Genomic DNA, 17,645 nt, shown 5'->3' with positions numbered 1-17,645 from the left:
TAAAGAGTAGTTGCTATCACCTTGGTTGAATGCATATGTTCAAGACCATTTATCCCTCAGACTGATGCCTGAATATCTTTATCTTGTTGTGTTTATTTTGCATTTATGAATTTTTTGGGTTGTGGGTTCTTCTCAAGGCCGGTACAGGCCGGTTGAGGGGTCAATGTGTTAAAATAGAAATCGAGCACTCAAAGACTCCTAGAAAAAAATCACCACATCTCTCGGTGAAAAAAGGGCAGCGAGACAGGCCGGAAAAAAATCCAGCAAAAAATTGCAATTCCCCCCGTCAAATAGTTAATGTTCAGTTGTATGAGAACTACATGTGAATAGATGTACTTGTTCTATAAAACCCGACATAACCAATTAATAAAAAAATGATAATCAAAAGGCAATTGATCAATTTGATAATAATTGATATCTAGTTATAATTGATATATAGTTTACCAAATGGTTTTTAATTTTATCAGCAACTTATAAAAATTAATACTCACTCAAATTTTTTCCTGTTATCAATTTCAATTATTAAAGGTTCTTTCTTTTAATTAGAACCTGTTTTGATACTCATTCTTTTTCCCCTTATCAATTTCAATCAGTTGATATCAATTATTATCAATTGATTCAGCGCATTCCAGGTATGAATTACTTATTTATTCATATATATAAATTACTGTCAATTAGAATATCAATAAATTTCCTTCAATTAATTTTTTTTAATATCACCTGCAATTTCTATTAATTGATATCAATTAGACCCAATTTGGGTTATTAATTGCTATTATTTTTATTATATCAATTGATAATCGCTTTGTAAATTCAGGAGAGTTATTTTCAAATGTTGCCAATTTTATTGTTTATCAATTTTATCAATCAGTAACGTCAGGTAAGTAAGTGCAACAGAAGTTTTGTATCATTTAAAGGTTTATAAAAGTTTTATTATTCTGTCTATTGGGGTCTTGAGGTATAAAGAAGCAGGCATACATAGCAAAGGCACAAATTGACTTTAATTTTGTTCAAAGAAAGTCAATTAAATAAATCTAAAATAAAATGTAGCCCTGCTTTTTACAACGTTATAAAAATTAGGATTCAGTATTTACTAACTAGCCTTTTAACTCATTGAGTGTCGCCCTCCCTCCCTCTCTGACTTGCCCAACAGGTCCAAAGTACTGTCACACGCTCAAACCCAGTAACAACAAGGTTATGATTAATTGAAAAAGGTTATACCAATGTCTTGATCCAGAATTATGCAGCCAATTATAATAAATTGATGCATAATTCGAGGGACAGTTTGCCTCGATGCCATAAAATTCCCCAAAATTCTCTATGGCTGTTTTTTGTTGTTCACCTCCACTATGCAACAGGCCACAAAGCTCACATATCCACATGTGGTGTTGCAAGTTATATTTATAACTCTTTTTCCATGAGAAATATTCATTATAGGCAGTGCTATTTCGATCCAAGTATGTCAGATAATCCGCTAGTGCCTTGGGGCTAGGGAAGTCTAATAGGTCAATATAAGACCCTGGTATAAGAACTCTTCGGCCAAACTCGCCCGCTGCAACAATCGGAACAACATTATTCTCTATAGCATTATGCCAGTACTTCTCAGTGATGTAGTCTTTACAATGACGGTTCTCTAGTGCAAAGTAGAACTTGTATTTCTTTATAATCTCTGTGCAGTCAGGTTTACAACTTCTTGTTCGCCAATAGAAGTAACTCGAACACCCACCATAAACATCGATCGGGATAAATTCGCGAAGTTTTCTCACGATCTGAATCCTCAGCACTGACTTGCAGTTGCTAACGACCCATAGAGCGAGTTTATTCTTGTTTTCGGTATAGTTTGTTTCTGTTTGTTTTGAACTAGTATTTGAATAGCTACCATACGGTGACCAAATACCCGAATCCATTTTATAAGTGACAGCAATATCAATCATCCCATTTAAAACTCGTGCATCATAGCCGATATTATGTGGGTTTTCATGTTCATACCAAACCCATTTTTGATTTTTCGGCTTTCTGTGAATTAGGGACGTTGTAACCTCGTTCTTTATCCATTTACGTGACAACTGGCATCCATGAAAAACCACAGCATCGCTTCGCAAGAAATCGCTCGCACGATACGAAATTCTGCATCTTTTTTCGCTGCAAAGTACTCCTTTTTCGCTGTGTAGTCCATCTTCCCTATCTTTGATTCCTGGCCATGGGATGTATCCAAACCACGAAGTATAAAACAAGATTATTTTACTGTTGTTTACGATTCCTAGAGGTTCAATGTCGATGAGGTGAGAACGTGTACTAGGCTTTCGCGAAATCACCTTGTATAGTTGTTGAAGTCCACCGAAGAAAATAACAATCCCTGTAATAAAAAAAATTATAATAACGATAAAAGCGACTTTAAGCTTGTTAGAAATCGCCATTGATCAGGGCAGCTCTGTTTTAAAATATTCTTTGCGTGGTTTTGAAAACCGACAGGACCCGAAACGATCCCGGAACCCGAGACAACCCCGAGCAGTCTCCGAAATATACAATATGCAAAATAAAGGTTTCCAGCAAATGAATTTCCAAGCATAATAAAGGATTTCCAGCAAATGAATTTCCAAAAAGCTACGAATTCCAATACGATACCTCTATTTATCACTATGCCGCGGCGTTTGACCACTCGTGAAATATAATCAGCTTTTATGTTATTATCACCGCAAAGTACGCCGCATTCAACTTGCCGCGTTCTACCTATCGTTCGATAGACTTATCTTTCAGACGCGTATTAGCCTGTGTGTATTGAGCGCAAAGAAACCGGCGAAAAGTTTCCTTTCTCAAAACACACGGGAACGCTTGCTACGCGGGCTGTACGCGTACAAGAGCCCGTCTCGAAATCAGGCTAATCGTTAGCATACTACTCAGGCGCGTAGAGGGGTGGGGGGGATTCGACACCCTGTCCATGAGGGTCATTTGTTATTAAGGAATCTTTAAATACTATGCTTTTTCCATATGAAACCTGACTGCGCCCCCCCCCCCCCCCCCCCCCCATCCAATCCTGGGTCGTTCCTGCTATCTATAAATACGACCCCGACTTAGTCTCTTTTTCTCCGACGAAGGGCTAACGCTAAAAACTACGTAAACATACCATTTCAGCCTTTACCCTGCAGTGCCGGCGTTTGCCCGGTGTTTTTATAGCGAAAAACCGGCCTCGAGCGATAAATGGCCGCCATAAGCTACTCAGCCTTGACTTAATTCGTTTTTCTATTTCCATAGCAAAGAATTGATTCTTCCATTGCAGGACTCACTGTAAATTTCATTTGCAGAAGCAATTGTTTAATATTTACAAAACATTCACAAAAACAAAAGAATTGTCTCTGTTAGTTCCTAAGGGACGGACCTTTAGAAATGTGAAGGGGGGAAGTTTCAGTCGTGCATCTTTTTTTTTTCTTGTCTCTAAGACGTGAATTAGTTTTTCACTTTTCTAATGGTCGGTCCGTCCCTAAGTTATACATGAAACCTCGAAAAAAGCTAATGGGCTTCTTCAATTCAATCAATATGCCAGTCTCTTTTATGTATGAAAGAATCCAGTCCACCCCCCAAAAATTCGTCTTAATCAATACTTCTTCAGGGCAGAAAGGAGAACAACCCATACTTTAATATAAGTCCCTTTTGTTTGTGCTCATACATTTAAAATAAGTCCCTTCTGTTTGTGAAGTAGGTTCTTTCAGAGACAAAACCCATTGAGCTTGTTTCAAGGCTTGAGCTTGTTCAATTATACGAGAAAGGAGCTCACCTCCCCCCACCAAAAAATGGGTTATCTCTTATTGAAGGGTTATCAAATACTAGTCTTTTTCCTTAATACAGCTTACTGCGCACCCCATCAGCAAATATTGGGTAGACACTTGCTAAAGGATGTGATACTGCACGGTTGTTTAAAGTTACCATATCACTAATAAGTCAGACCTAAATTATTCTATTTTTTTATCGTGTTTTAGGGGAGGGAACACTTCAAAACCTTGGGAAGGATTTTGAAATTTTTAATTTGATCAATCATTTACTTAAAGATTCTCAAATAAGAAAAGAAGACAAGTTATGTTCCAGGCACCCTTTTTTTCTAGGCTCTATTTCAACCTGCTTACTGTAGGCTCACAGAAACAAGCTGGAAATCGAGGGTTTTTCAAACCAAAATGTTATTCATCATCCATCCATTTTAAATTAGTTTTGAAATGTTGATAATTGAGCTCTGACTGAAAATTAAAATGAGGACACTGTAAGGATAATATCAATTGCATTGAGCAATTCAAAGCCTTAAGAACAGAGGGGTGCACTTTGCTTTCTCTCCTGAAATTGTGACATCAAATAAGAGTTATAATCACATTAAGAGAAAACAAGAGAGAGTTAGTTATTTATAAAGAGAGAGAAGAAAAAAAATGCAAAAAAAATCCCTAGGGATGCAATCTTGTTAGGTTAGGTTTGATAGATGTTGTACATTGCCACTCAAATTCCCTAACATTTACGTGCTGGTATTTGAAAGTAAAGTAGGCCACCATTATAGTTTAAAGTGTATTGAGTCAACTTGGATTGAGGAATATTTTGGTAAAAAAAGATTTTACAATGTTGACCATCATTGTGGAAAATTCCCATCGAAGAGATCTGACAATGCACGGCAATACTAGTGAGGGCTTCTCCGTTGAGTAAAACACTATGTTATTTAGTTTCCTGTCAATCTGGTGACTCATCATTCAGATCCACCCGTGGCACTTTTCTTGATGGATGCATTTCCTCTGACTCTTGTAGATCTGCGCTGACTGTGTCCCTCTTTTTGCTTGTATTCTGGCCACAGTAATTGTAAGATTTAGATTTAGAAGAAAATAATAATAAATAATTATCAAGGTTTGAAGGAAAGAGATTTGCTAAAAAAACACCTAATAAAACACCTAATAAAAACTGTCTTAAACCATTTCAGAGCCCTTCCCCCATCCACACACAAAAAAAACATTACATTATTCCCATTTCATTAAGCTATCCAATGAAATACAACATAAATACTTTCCATTAAATATGACAAAAAGCTTTTACCCCCCTCAACTTTCTGTGGTCCACAGTTTTATACAGGCTTAAAGCACCTGTAACCTTTTAAAATACTTGTATGACATGTTGTGCTCACATCCAATAAAATAGCCTACGATCACCTCATTCCCAGCTCTGTGATAGTGATTATAATGGTGATGATGAAGGTGAGGAATAGGAGGGTGATGGTGAGCTTGAGAATGAGGACTGTAATAACAAGTGGATATTGACAAGGATTACCAAAATACAAAAAACAATAATACAGAGATATAAATACACTTGACTTACTGTTACTTCCCATTGTTGATGGAGATATCTAAGCAATATGTTTGTTTTGTCTGTTACAATTCCTGGAAAAATATAAAATCAAATTGTCTATTATACACTTATCACCAGATTGCCGGGGGTTGACCCCTGAAGCACCCCGGGGAACCCCAAGGACTGGGTCAGGGCATAACACAATTTTGTTGCTGGCACTCAGCACCCAACCCGTGGGATTTGTAAAGGAGAAAAAAAGTAGACGCACTTCCCTTTCTCTTTTTGCCATTAAGCCAAAACGAAAAGTTTTGACTTTAAAAACCTCCCACCGTTATTTAGAACCGTCAAACGATTGCTTGGAGCTTGAAAAAATTCGCAAAAGGTGACATGCGAATGCTCTGCACATAATGAATGATGCATGAAATGTTGAACTTGGGCCGCTTGTTGCATAGCTTTTCAGGCTAAAAATTGTCGCTTGGCTGTTCTAAATAATCATGGAAGTGTTTTAAAGCCAGAGACTTGTTATTTAGGCTAGAAATCGAGAAAACTGGAGACAGCCATGCAGCTAGTTTTTTTTTCTCTTTAACCGGAAGCCGTGCAAGTAGACACAGCGTAATGAAAAACTAGGGATACCAAGGTAAAATTTTGGCATTTTGTTTGCAAAAGCTACCACATTTCAAACAGATTCTACCTTTTTATCCTCTGTACTTAACCAATCTTGTGGACTATTGCCATTATACCATTTACTCAATATTTTTTCTAGTTTGCTTTTTTTAGGCAGTAAAGTAGATGTTGTCAGTAAAGAGTAAACAAAACACATCACTCAAAATTCATCTTGAAGAAAGCAGCAAAAACTTTTTTCAAACGCGATAAAAGCAATTAGTTTTCAAGAATGTTTAGGGAGACAATAAACCATATCGAATAATCAACTTTTACTAGTCTCTTTCACTTTTGCATACATATCAAAGTACAGTATGTCTGCTTACTTTGTTCTGCGGTCGATACTTCTGTAGTAGGAAGATAAACCAGTGGTCTCCGGTTCTGTAGTACATAAATACCCATCAGGACAAGTTATACTTTTTCCAAAATGACGGCGCTTCACAATAAACTTCAACTAGCGTTTATGACGTTCTTCATTGTGTACTTACAGTTGGTTTACAAGTTGAATCTCTGTAGTATTTAGAGAAATTTCTTTGATTAAAAGACGGTAGCTCCTTTAGGAGGTCTCCCTGTTGGGTGATTAAAAGTTTTGATTAGAACAAGAGGACTTATAGCTGCGATAAGGATGCATGTTTATCTTTACCACTCTGCTTGTCGCCATCTTGTATTTACACCGAACGCCCTGGGGTCACTGAGCACGCCCACTGCGCATCTTGGTATTGTTTAGACCGCATAATCGCGGGCTCAAGAGCAAAGCTCCATTTTTTTTTATTTCGCATTTATTTTGCAGACAAAAATAATAGAATTAAAAAGGAAACACATTGATTATGTAAATAACTTTATAAAGGTACTTAAATCCGAAAGATAAGAAAATATCAGATCATTTCGGCTTTCTTTGCAAATGGAAGAAAAATGGCGTCTGTGAAAGTTTTAGCCCACATATAAAGAAAAAGAAAAAAAAAGAATAGATATAAAAGAATTTGTTTTTAAAATTATATTAGCTTGTTTATATTTAATTGTTTATATTCTTTTCATTTGTTCCCAATGCGCATGACCAAACCTGTTCCTTAGCAACAGCGATCGTGAAACAAGATGGCGGACCAAACGGTTAGCGCCGTGAGCGGGACAAGTAGCTCTGAACCACAGGAAAAACCAAGCACTGAAAGCACTGATTCGACCACCGCTGAGCTACAAAAGAAAATCTCCGACGCTTTTGATATATTTGACCACGAATCAAACAAAACAGTGGATGTAAGGTGAGAAATGTCCGAAGTCTTATGCTGCCAGCCATCTCAGCTTCTTCTTGTAGTAATAAAAATATCTTTCTGTGTTAGATAGTTTGTAGTGTTCTACTATTGATCTATGCTTTGTTTAACAACAGAGAAGTTGGTACGATTGTCAGATCGTTGTTGTGCTGTCCAACAGAAGGCGAGCTTCACGATATACTAGCAGATGTGAGTGATTTCACTTTTTAACTTATAAGTAACTTAAGTGCTTCATTTCTAGAGAACTTGCTCTGCGATCATTAACTTATATCTATTATCCATTAAAGATTTTGGTAATTCTTTCTTAAGCAACCATTCCTTTATTTTTAAAAGAACATTATATATTTATATACAATACATGAGAACAAAATAATCAGATAATGTAGGTCAAACCCGGGTGTCTACAAAACGAAGACCTAAAACCTGTGAACCCAAAAGCTACGACCGCAAAAGCAACGACCCCTAAAATTTTGCTGTTATTATTTAGCCTACCTTGTTTCCCAAAAGGGCTACACAGCGTGAAAGTTTCATGTGGAATCAGTGATCCTTATGAGATAATAAGTTTATTCAATTTTTTTTTTTTTGGAAAAAGGGAACTACTTGTGTTTCCAGGTGGTCGTTTCTTAAAACGCCGATAAACTCAAAAACCGGAATGTCACCCAGTAAACATTTTCGGGTGTTTCTTCCAAAATCTTAATTGCCCGCTAGCTTACGGGAAATCGCTCCATGTTCTAGTTGTGTCGAGTTGTAGAAAGTTTTCATCACAGAGAAAACCATTCCACTGCCCGGTAAAAAGTGGGCCAATCAAGGCTTACATCATTTTATCAGATTTCCTCCCAACCAATCAGGTTTCATCTCTGTCAAATGATTTGACATTTAGCTGTCACAGTGCTCCTAAAAATATAAACAGCTTTGCGAAATTATTAGTTTTTCTACAAAATGAGACTTTATTTACTTGTTCTTTGTCTTTCTTTCGAAAAATGTCAATGCCACAGCAATTGTTGGGGTGCAAGTTGTCTACAGACATCGACAAAACTAGGATTTCAATAACTATTTAGCCAATCTATTCATAAACTTTGGAAATTATAATTTACTTGTCGGGAACCCGTATCGGCGCGCTACACAAAAGCTTTGTTTTGATAAACACTCTTCCTCGCCAGGGAGTTCGAAAACTTTTCTAAATTACCGGTAATTGCCGGGTCTGTTAGGTTACCGGGAGAGTTTTTGGGATAATTTATCGGGCAAAGGAGCGTGTCTAAAAAATGTGTGCAGCTACAATTTTTAATTGGACAAATAAACGACGATTGGCGTGCACATGAGAATACTTCCTCCGTGAAAAGCACCACAAAATTCGCTGGATTACCCCATTAGGATCACCGATTCCATATGAAACTTTCGCGCTGTATAGCCATTTGGGAAACAAGGTAGACTAAATAATAACTGAAATTTTTGGGGGGTCGTAGCTTTTGGGGTCACAGGTTTTAGGTATTAGGTTTTAGGTCTTCGTTTTGTAGACACCAGGTCAAACCCCTCCAATCATGAAATGGTCTTTGAAAGTGATCACAGTGGGCTACCCTAGACAGCATAGTGCCTAATTCCTAAAACGCATAATGACGGAAAGAATTGACTATAGTCCCATTTATTTGCAGGTTTTGAAATAACTATTCATATTTTTTATGGGACTGAAACTAACTACATTATCCTAGTACTCTGTAACAAAGCAATTATCTGAGAAAACCATTGATGAAAGCTTTCTGATGATATATAGTTTGTGATGGAGCAACACGAAACTTTTCAGAAATTTACATTTCAGAACATACTCACCAGTTATTCTGATTAAAAAGGTTTGCTCTCCTCTCTGAGCACCCATAATTAATCAACTTGTTATGAAATATCATCATTTGCATTCATTTGTCAAATATACACATATTAAAAGTTTCCCCAGAGGGGCCTAAACCAAGATTGGAGTGACTACAGAATACAGGGCTAATGGGACTTTACACCTTGATTTCTATAGAACGACATAATAAATACAATGGAAATGCAAATAGGTTTGGATGTGGCCCTGAATTCTGTAGTCTAGCTCCAAGATCTTGATATGTTCAATGAACTTGTAGCAGCTAATGTTCAATGTATAAATCTCCTTCAGACTGAGGAGGAGGAGCCAACTGGGTACATTAGGTTTGAGAAGTTTGAGCCAGTCATGCTCAAGATCCTGCTAGAGAGAAGGTAACTTTTGAAGTTTTACTGGCTCTTAAAACTATCAGGAGGTGGATAGGTTTTTTTGATTGGTGGATCTGGCCTAAAATGGCTCATGGATTATGGATTAAAAAAAAAATAGAGCAGATTCTTGGATTCTTAAAACGGAACAGATCACAAATCTATTGAAATTTTTTTGTCAGATTTTGCAGATTCTTGAAAAAAATCATATGATTTTCTTAATATTGATCGTTTACTTCTATCCTACAGTACAGATTTGTATTGGAGCAGAACTTTGTTCAGATTGGCAAATTTTCTAAAAAAATTAGTGGATCAGCAGATTCAGAGACCCCTGTACATTTCCCTCCCCCCACCCAACAGAGAACGTAGTCTTTAAAAAAAAAAAAACAAAACAAAAAAAACAAGGGATTACTGTACATGCAGGGTGGGGACTACTTGCCTTTATCAGTTCTACTGTATACTACCAACACCACTTAAAAAAAGCAAATGATTACTTGCAGGGTGTGGCTTAACCTTTACCGGCTCTATACTACAAATATTACAGAAATTCCACTCTTAAAAAAGAGATCATGACACAGAATTCCATGTACTACATAGGGTGTGGAATAATCTTTAATACTGCTTGTTTACAGGTACAAGCCTGCCCCAGAAGATCAGTTGTCAAAAGCATTTGAGGTTTTAGACCAGGATAAAAAAGGATATCTGACTACAGAGGAGTTAACCAAGTATATGACAGAGGAAGGTGAGTACTGTATAAGGCTTGATCAAAGTATGTTTGTTAACCTACATGTTGTCTTAATATCTCCCTGAGGTTCCACAGATTGTATGAAGGTCACCGATGCTTCTATAGGCCTTGTGATTTTGGGTGATATGTGGGTTATCATTTTAACCATAAGGGATAGCAATTTGGCTGTGGTCAACAGAAATTCTTACCTCTAAGAGATAGCACATTGGCCATGGTCAAAGCAGAAAGCAACATTGGCTACCTGTTGCTTCTAGAATAGACTTTAAAATTCTTACAATCACACATAAAGCTCTCCACAACCAGGCTCCTGAATATATCACTGAACTCTTAACACCGTATACGCCATCTCGATCCCTTAGATCTGCTAACAAGAACCTTCTCGTCATTCCTAAATCACGAACAAAAACTTATGGGGACAGATCTTTTTCAAACTTTGCAGCTAAATTATGGAACTCCCTCCCCCTACACATTAGAAACACCGACTGTCTCAGCAAATTTAAATCGTCTTTAAAGACGTACTTATTTTGTAAGCACTACAACAATTGATTAGTTTTTAACCATTAGAAATATAAGTAGAATAGAGTAGGATGTTTGTAAAGCATTGAGATTTTTATAATGCTATATTAAATTATTATTATTATTATTATTATTATTATAGCACATTGGCCATGGTCAAAGCAGAAAGCAACTTTTAACAAGAGATACAGTAGAACTTCCATTATCCCACCAGGGCCGTAGCAGGCCTCGAAATATTGGGGGGGGGGGGGGGGGGCTCAACACAGAAACAACAGAAACGCCCCTACTGGTCATTTTCTTATATATTTTTTTAAATATTGGGGGCGGGGGGGGCAAATGCCCCCAGTGCAGCGCTGCCCACAACCGCAATAAAGCTGGAAGTTTTAGTTGACTTGTGGTTTACTGTATAAGTTAAGAGGCACCATTAGCATGAGACCCCCTAAGGGATAGCAGAATAGGTAAAATCTTTGAATGCCTTCTAAGAGATAGTAATAAGTAGAATCTTATACCCTTAAAGAAAAGGGCCCACCCCTTATCTACTTTTATGGAAAGCCTCCCCCTTCTGGGGAATACCTTTTTAAGTCCCTTTCTTGTCACCTTGCAGGAGAGGCTTTCACCCAAGAGGAGGTCGAGGAGATGTTATCAGCAGCAGTCGACCCAGAGAAAGGAGTTATTTTTTACAAAGACTTTGTCGCCATGTTGGTGGTGGAGGATGTGTGATGGCGTTAGCAGATCGCTAACAATTTTATCATTGAACTGTATATATTGTACTTGTAGGAATATTGTAAATAAATATGCATAAAATAAAGTGTTACTGTATACAGTAATTCAAACCTTGGTAAATCCAACCAAAACCACCTACCCTCTGCAATCTTCCGAGGATTAAAATAAACCGGAATGAATCCATGAAAATAAGAGATAAAAACCTGTTTCATCGTTTTTTAGTGTCGAATTGTCAAAAAAAGAAGGCTAGATAAAAATCAATAAAGGATTGTGTGTGTGAAAAATCAGTGACAAAAGGTGGTAAACTAGGTTAAAACATTTCATTTTCTGACGTAATAAATATTTCCATATTACACCTGGGACTGCCGTTCTTTCAACATAACACAATACGTTGCCATGCCAACTTATAATACATGCAAACTGTGTTTGGTTAGTTTGAGAGACATCTGTATGTATGTTTGACAGCTATGCTATTATATGATAACTGTTTTTTCTAGGGCTCCTTCAAATATCGATGATGGATTTTCAAGCCAGAGTTGCGCGTGTGAAAGCTATGGGCTTCTTAGGTAAGTGTCGCAGATATCAGTTCAGCTCAAGAAAGCTATTCTAACCTGCAAGTTATGGGCATAAAACAACTTTAAACTTCACAACCCCGAAATTTGAATGTTTTCATCTATATTCGGTTTCACAATGACCGTTGTTTTATTTATTTATTTCTCTTTTTTACTATATTTTTCGGCATGTAGATTATTAAATACAAATGCACGTTAGGAATGTTTATAATCATGCCCGCTTAACCGGAAACTTTATAATCATGCAAATTTAGTTATCATGTGAGCTTTATTTTTAGTTTACTTCATTATCATAAAAAAAAAAAAAAAAAAAAAAAAAACAAGCTCAACTTCGGAATACCCCGCCTTACAATTTGGTTGTATCAAATCCCAGTTTCTGTGGTGACATATGATCCCTGTGGTCGGTGGCTCGCGCTGTCCAGGTATGGAAAGATCAAATGCACCAAGCTTCGCTAATAGGCTGTGCCTTAATAAATCTACTAAAACCTGCCTCATTGGCCCAAATACGAGTCATAATAATCTATTTTAGACGCGTAGCTACCTGTCTCCTGCTCCGTCTGCCTTTCCCTAGTATAAGATTACATATCTCTAGGGTATACACAAACATAGTTCGTCATTTTAATTTGACAAAATGCAAATAGTCATAAATAACTCACTTGAGTCTGTTTTTTTTTTTATATATATTGGGATTTTTATCGGTGATTTCCTTTAGCATGTCGGTGTACCTAAACATTCCCAGGAAGGAAGCACGGGTGGCCTAGTGTGTTAGCGCGTCGGCCTCTCACCGCTGTGGCCCAGGTTCGAATCCTGGCTCAAACTGGGGATTTTTTCCGGGTTCCTGCCTTGAATCGAATTTGTCACAAGTGAGTTGAAGTTATTCTCCCGTGTTTCCAGTCTTCTCGGATAAGGACACTAAACCGGAGGTCCCGTCTCTTCAAGCTGCACTACATTAACCTGAACCGAAGGGACGTAAAAGAACCACTGGGGACGCAATAAACCCTCTGGCAGTGACCACCCCCAGTGACAGTGCTTACTTACCGAGGAATCGGTCTCCTAGTATTAGCGAAAGCTACTTATAGGAGTAAATAAACATTGCTGTACCAACCGTCCCCACCTTCGGTTTCCCCTGGAACAAGGGAGAACAATTGAATTACCATAACAACCTTATGCAAATCGTCATCATTGACCATGGCACAGGCCATCGAACCACTTTGTGACATTTGACTGCACATCTGTACTTTGGTGCTTGGTTGCTCAATGGTTTAGTCTATTTCTGCTTCAGGACTGCTGTATAGTTCGAAAAAATGGACTTTCATGGCCGGGTAATTCGCCTTAGATCCTTGGGATCTCTACGTAAGTTATTTCTAAATAATCTGAAAGATTCATCGATATCTTTGAGCTCCTAGACAGATTTTCTCCTATGTTCTTGTACATTGACCATTGAATTTTATGCAAAATTCTAATTAATATTTCAATGGAATATTCAAGCGTAATTTTGCGGATATTCTCAAATGCATTTGGTCCTAAAGCTAGCCATCAATCCTGCGAAATGTTTTGCTATCTCCAACTCCAGTCTGCACATTTACTGTACTCGAAGCGTAAAATTCTGTCGTTGAATTTGATTACCTTATAAACATCGGTAGGTTCATTATAATTACAGACTCGCGAACAATAAATTTTATCCTATGAACTGAAAAACCCTGAAAATAAAATGCTTTCGAAATCGAAATCAACGATCTTATTTTTAGCTCGAGTGTCACGGAGGTTATAGATGCGCTCCGTTATCGTTTACACTTTGACAAATCCAGTGCAAGGGGTAAGGTAGAATTTGATATATTGGAAAAGGCTTTAAAAACATCATCTGAATTTGAACATAAAAGCGCTGAAAAAGGATAACCAGCACCAATCTTATACTAAAGCTTTCTATATAAATTTATTTACGTTTTTAACCAAAATAAATTATTCTAAATGTGGGCATAGACAGAAGTCTAAACACCTTATTAAAAAATATGACATGTAAAATAGAGAAATGATATAGATTATTCAAGTAGACAGTTTAGGCCCGTACCCAGGATTTTTCTTGGGGGGGAGGGGGGTGTGCGAAATCCGAAAATGGGGACCTAATTTTTACGGAGGGGCGGGGGGGGGGGGGGGGGAGGGAGTTCTCTGATAAAAATCTAACCACCTCTGGGTACGGGCATGCAGTTTACTATCTGACAAAAAAAGTAAAGTGTTCTATTATATTTTATTTTAAGGATGGACGCACACACCCTAGGTAGACCAGGTAAAAATTCAGGTAAGGGATCTGAAATGGGTGTTAAGCTGCCAGCTGGAACGGAAATAGATTTGAAGTTTAAAAAAAGACCAGGCAGGCATAATCTAGGGACAAGGGTTTCTGTCTATTTTTAGCCTGCTAGCAGGCTCTCATTCGGGGCAGAAAAAATTATGCGAGGAAATCTTGAAATAACAATTAAAATAATAATTATAATAATGAACTTTTTCAACTAGAAATATCGCAACAGATGGAAATAAATGCTTTACCACACTTAGCATTCTGCTTAAAATGACAAAATGGCATCTGACAAAGGTTTTTTTAAATTATCGCTTACTGATCCTTTTATTCTATCCTTCAGAGTACTGGACGGAGGGAGTGTACAACGTCACTTTGCTGAAGTCGTTTCCTCTTGGTGTGGCCTACCTGGGCGTGGTCTTCCTCTCTCCATTATGGATTCGTACCTTTCCCCCAATAGGTGGTCTACGCAAGGTAGGTATACAACCTGAACATCTGATTCTACAGCTTCTACACCCCTATTCTACACCCCTCCTAACAAAGTATGTTTGTGAAGAACGCTTGGTCTGCCAAGGTGTTGAATTAAAGTTAGTAACAGACAGCTTGCGGGCGGTGGAAGGTGTTCTGCTCAAATATGTTGAAATGGGTAATTTTCCTTCAAGGGTATCTAGAAGCTCGTAAAATGAGTCGCAGGGCTTCTATATAAAAGGGGACAATAGACAGCTACTACTATATAAAATACTCCATACAGATATTTTATTGTGTACCCTTGATCTTCATTCTGTATAGCACTCGCTGGCCTCCCTTTCTCTGCCAATACAACTCCATGAAAGGGAACAATAGACAACTGATACTATAATACTCCATACATACTTTTTATTATGTACTCTTAATCTCATTCTGTATAGCACTCGCTGGCCTCCCTTTCTCTGCCAATACAACTCCATGAAAGGGAACAATAGACAACTGATACTATAATACTCCATACATACTTTTTATTATGTACTCTTAATCTCATTCTGTATAGCACTCGCTGGCCTCCCTTTCTCTGCCAATACAACTCCATGAAAGGGAACAATAGACATCTGATACTATAATACTCCATACATACTTTTTATTATGTACTCTTAATCTCATTCTGTATAGCACTCGCTGGCCTCCCTTTCTCTGCCAATACAACTCCATGAAAGGGAACAATAGACAACTGATACTATAATACTCCATACATACTTTTTATTATGTACTCTTAATCTCATTCTGTATAGCACTCGCTGGCCTCCCTTTCTCTGCCAATACCTCTCCATGAAAGGGAACAATAGACAACTGATACTATAATACTCCATACATACTTTTTATTATGTACTCTTAATCTCATTCTGTATAGCACTCGCTGGCCTCCCTTTCTCTGCCAATACAACTCCATGTGCTGCTCCAAGGTCCCCTTTGTCTCTAATACTTGAAAATAATAACTATTGACCTAAAGCAGCAACCGCCCTTCTACCCCCCCCCCCCTCTTATCCGTATAGGACTTCACCTCTTCGCAAAAGGCGTGAAAACAGAATGAATTAAGCCCCATCTCTATTTAGGCGTCCAAACCCCCTCCCTCCATCCCCCCCTAAATGCCATAGTAACCAGGTTACTCTACAACCATATTTTTTGTTCTTTTTGACAGCTCATGATAGCGTATAACCTTCTGTGCGCAATCCTGAGTGCCTACTCTGTATTCTACGCTGGTGTCGCACTAGTGGAGGGATGGCCACATTCCTTGTTCGACCTCACGCTCGACACGCGCGCGCAACACGCGCTCCACGTGTACTGGCTGACGAAGAAGATCGAGCTTATGGACACGGTGTTCATGATACTGAGGCACAAGACGAGGCAGATGTCATTCTTGCACGTGCGTGGATCTTGTTGTTTAAACCGGCAATGCCACCAGCTTATAATAATAATATATGTTTATTTCTACACCATTGCAGCTATCATGGCTGAATTACAAGTGAGAGGTCGTCACACAGAAACTAACAATAGCGCACAGTCACAAAATCTCTAAACCTACAAGTTTTAGCTTGCGGTCCTATTATTTTCTCATTTCCTGATCTCAAATTATATCCATGTTGGACAGTTGTCATGTTATTGACCACAGATTTTAAGGGTTCAACAGTTTTAGCTCTTGCCATAAATTTCCGACATGCTTCATCCCTTCTCTCAGACAAAAATTGGAGAGACGTTGAGGCAAGGGCACTACTATAGCTCGTATATTCGTGCCTTAGAATGATTTTTAAAGCTCTTTTCTGTATAGACTCCAGGTGCTCAGATAGGTATTCCGGTAGAGCAGCCCACACCGGCGCACAGCTTACACAGCTTACACAGCTTACTTCAGCTTACTTACAGCTTACACAGCTTACACAGCTTACACAGCTTACTTCCCTCGGGCCGACAGAATTCATTGTGACCGATAGACAAATATTCTATAAGAATCTGCAGTATCTAACAGGCCTTCCGCTCTAAATTATCAGTTACATACGTGAAGAGAAAAACCTTCGAAGGACACATTGCTATTTTTCGCGTTTTTTGTTACCTCATTGACCCGGAGTAAACTGGTGATACTGCCGCTTTGATATAATTGATTTGTTCTTTAGATGGACAAACCAAACAGACAAAAGAAAGACAGAGAGAGAGAGAGAGAGAGAGAGAGAGAGAGGGGGGGGGGGGGGGGGGGGGAGGGAGAGAGACAACGTACTGACAGACATATGGACAGACAGATTTACGGATGGTCTAACAGAAGGACGGACAGAACGACAGACATTGGACAGACAGAGGAACAGAAGGGCAGACAGAGGGAAAGACAGATAGAGGACGCACGGACAAAAACAGACAGACGGGCATAGGCGGATAGATGGATGAACGGACAGAGTTGTTATGTAAAATGTGTTACTGTTTACAGGTATACCATCACTTCTCCATGCTCCTTGCAAGCGAATTCGGCTATACCAACGGTCCCTGGCCAGCGGTCGGCTTTGTCCTTGGCATGAACTCCGTCATCCACGTTCTTCTTTACTACTATTACGCACTAACAGCCCTCAGTCCTGGTCAGCGGCCTCTCTGGAAGAAAACCCTCACCGTTCTCCAATTGGTTCAGTTTTATATTGGGCTTGTTCACCAGGTTGTAGGATATTTTTATTACGGTTTCTGTTACTATGCAATCTTCTACGAATTGACGATGATAGCTTTGTTTTCACACTTTTATTACTTGGCTTACATTAAACCAAAGAAGGGATCGACCAAAAAGATGGAATAAAGGGTGTATTTAGGAACAGAGTTAATAAATTGTAATTGCTGTCTTTCAT

The 17,645-nt window shown here is 38.3% G+C and overlaps 4 protein-coding genes across 7 annotated transcripts; 2 read left to right on the top strand and 2 right to left on the bottom strand.

Annotated features, from left to right (window-relative positions):
- Nucleotides 1-979: 979 nt before the first annotated feature.
- LOC5500957 (4-galactosyl-N-acetylglucosaminide 3-alpha-L-fucosyltransferase FUT5) lies at nucleotides 980-2,576 on the bottom strand. The gene has a single exon (XM_001622281.3). The coding sequence runs from the start codon at nucleotides 2,415-2,417 to the stop codon at nucleotides 1,167-1,169; it is 1,251 nt and encodes a 416-aa protein (XP_001622331.2). The 5' UTR covers nucleotides 2,418-2,576; the 3' UTR covers nucleotides 980-1,166.
- A 714-nt stretch (nucleotides 2,577-3,290) lies between these two features.
- Nucleotides 3,291-6,696, bottom strand: LOC5500961 (DET1- and DDB1-associated protein 1). Its single transcript, XM_001622282.3, has 5 exons — nucleotides 6,611-6,696; nucleotides 6,456-6,536; nucleotides 6,294-6,348; nucleotides 5,338-5,399; nucleotides 3,291-4,812 (listed from the first exon to the last, which is right to left on the bottom strand). Exons 1-5 carry the CDS (start codon nucleotides 6,626-6,628, stop codon nucleotides 4,702-4,704), a joined length of 327 nt encoding a protein of 108 aa, XP_001622332.1. The 5' UTR covers nucleotides 6,629-6,696; the 3' UTR covers nucleotides 3,291-4,701.
- A 331-nt stretch (nucleotides 6,697-7,027) lies between these two features.
- LOC5500962 (dynein regulatory complex protein 8) lies at nucleotides 7,028-11,521 on the top strand. Its single transcript, XM_032369334.2, has 5 exons — nucleotides 7,028-7,223; nucleotides 7,349-7,421; nucleotides 9,382-9,461; nucleotides 10,085-10,194; nucleotides 11,318-11,521. Exons 1-5 carry the CDS (start codon nucleotides 7,060-7,062, stop codon nucleotides 11,431-11,433), a joined length of 543 nt encoding a protein of 180 aa, XP_032225225.2. The 5' UTR covers nucleotides 7,028-7,059; the 3' UTR covers nucleotides 11,434-11,521.
- Nucleotides 11,522-11,671: 150 nt separating this feature from the next.
- On the top strand, nucleotides 11,672-17,644 carry LOC5500958 (elongation of very long chain fatty acids protein 5). 4 transcript variants are annotated; one of them, XM_032369333.2, is made up of 5 exons: nucleotides 11,672-12,002; nucleotides 13,291-13,361; nucleotides 14,642-14,772; nucleotides 15,971-16,195; nucleotides 17,243-17,644. In XM_032369333.2, the coding sequence occupies exons 2-5, from the start codon at nucleotides 13,313-13,315 to the stop codon at nucleotides 17,594-17,596; spliced, it is 759 nt and encodes a 252-aa protein (XP_032225224.2). In that variant the 5' UTR covers nucleotides 11,672-12,002; nucleotides 13,291-13,312; the 3' UTR covers nucleotides 17,597-17,644. The 4 variants fall into 4 exon arrangements, with proteins under 4 accessions (XP_032225224.2, XP_001622329.3, XP_048584166.1 ...); XM_001622279.3 differs by lacking the exon at nucleotides 13,291-13,361; XM_048728209.1 differs by lacking the exons at nucleotides 11,672-12,002; nucleotides 13,291-13,361 and adding an exon at nucleotides 12,382-12,430.
- The last annotated feature ends 1 nt before the right edge of the window (nucleotide 17,645 follows it).

The sequence above is a fragment of the Nematostella vectensis genome, chromosome 5 (assembly GCF_932526225.1).
Source record: "Nematostella vectensis chromosome 5, jaNemVect1.1, whole genome shotgun sequence".
In the NCBI taxonomy this organism is placed as follows: Eukaryota; Metazoa; Cnidaria; class Anthozoa; order Actiniaria; family Edwardsiidae; genus Nematostella; species Nematostella vectensis.
This window is presented reverse-complemented; position numbering and strand designations above follow the sequence as displayed.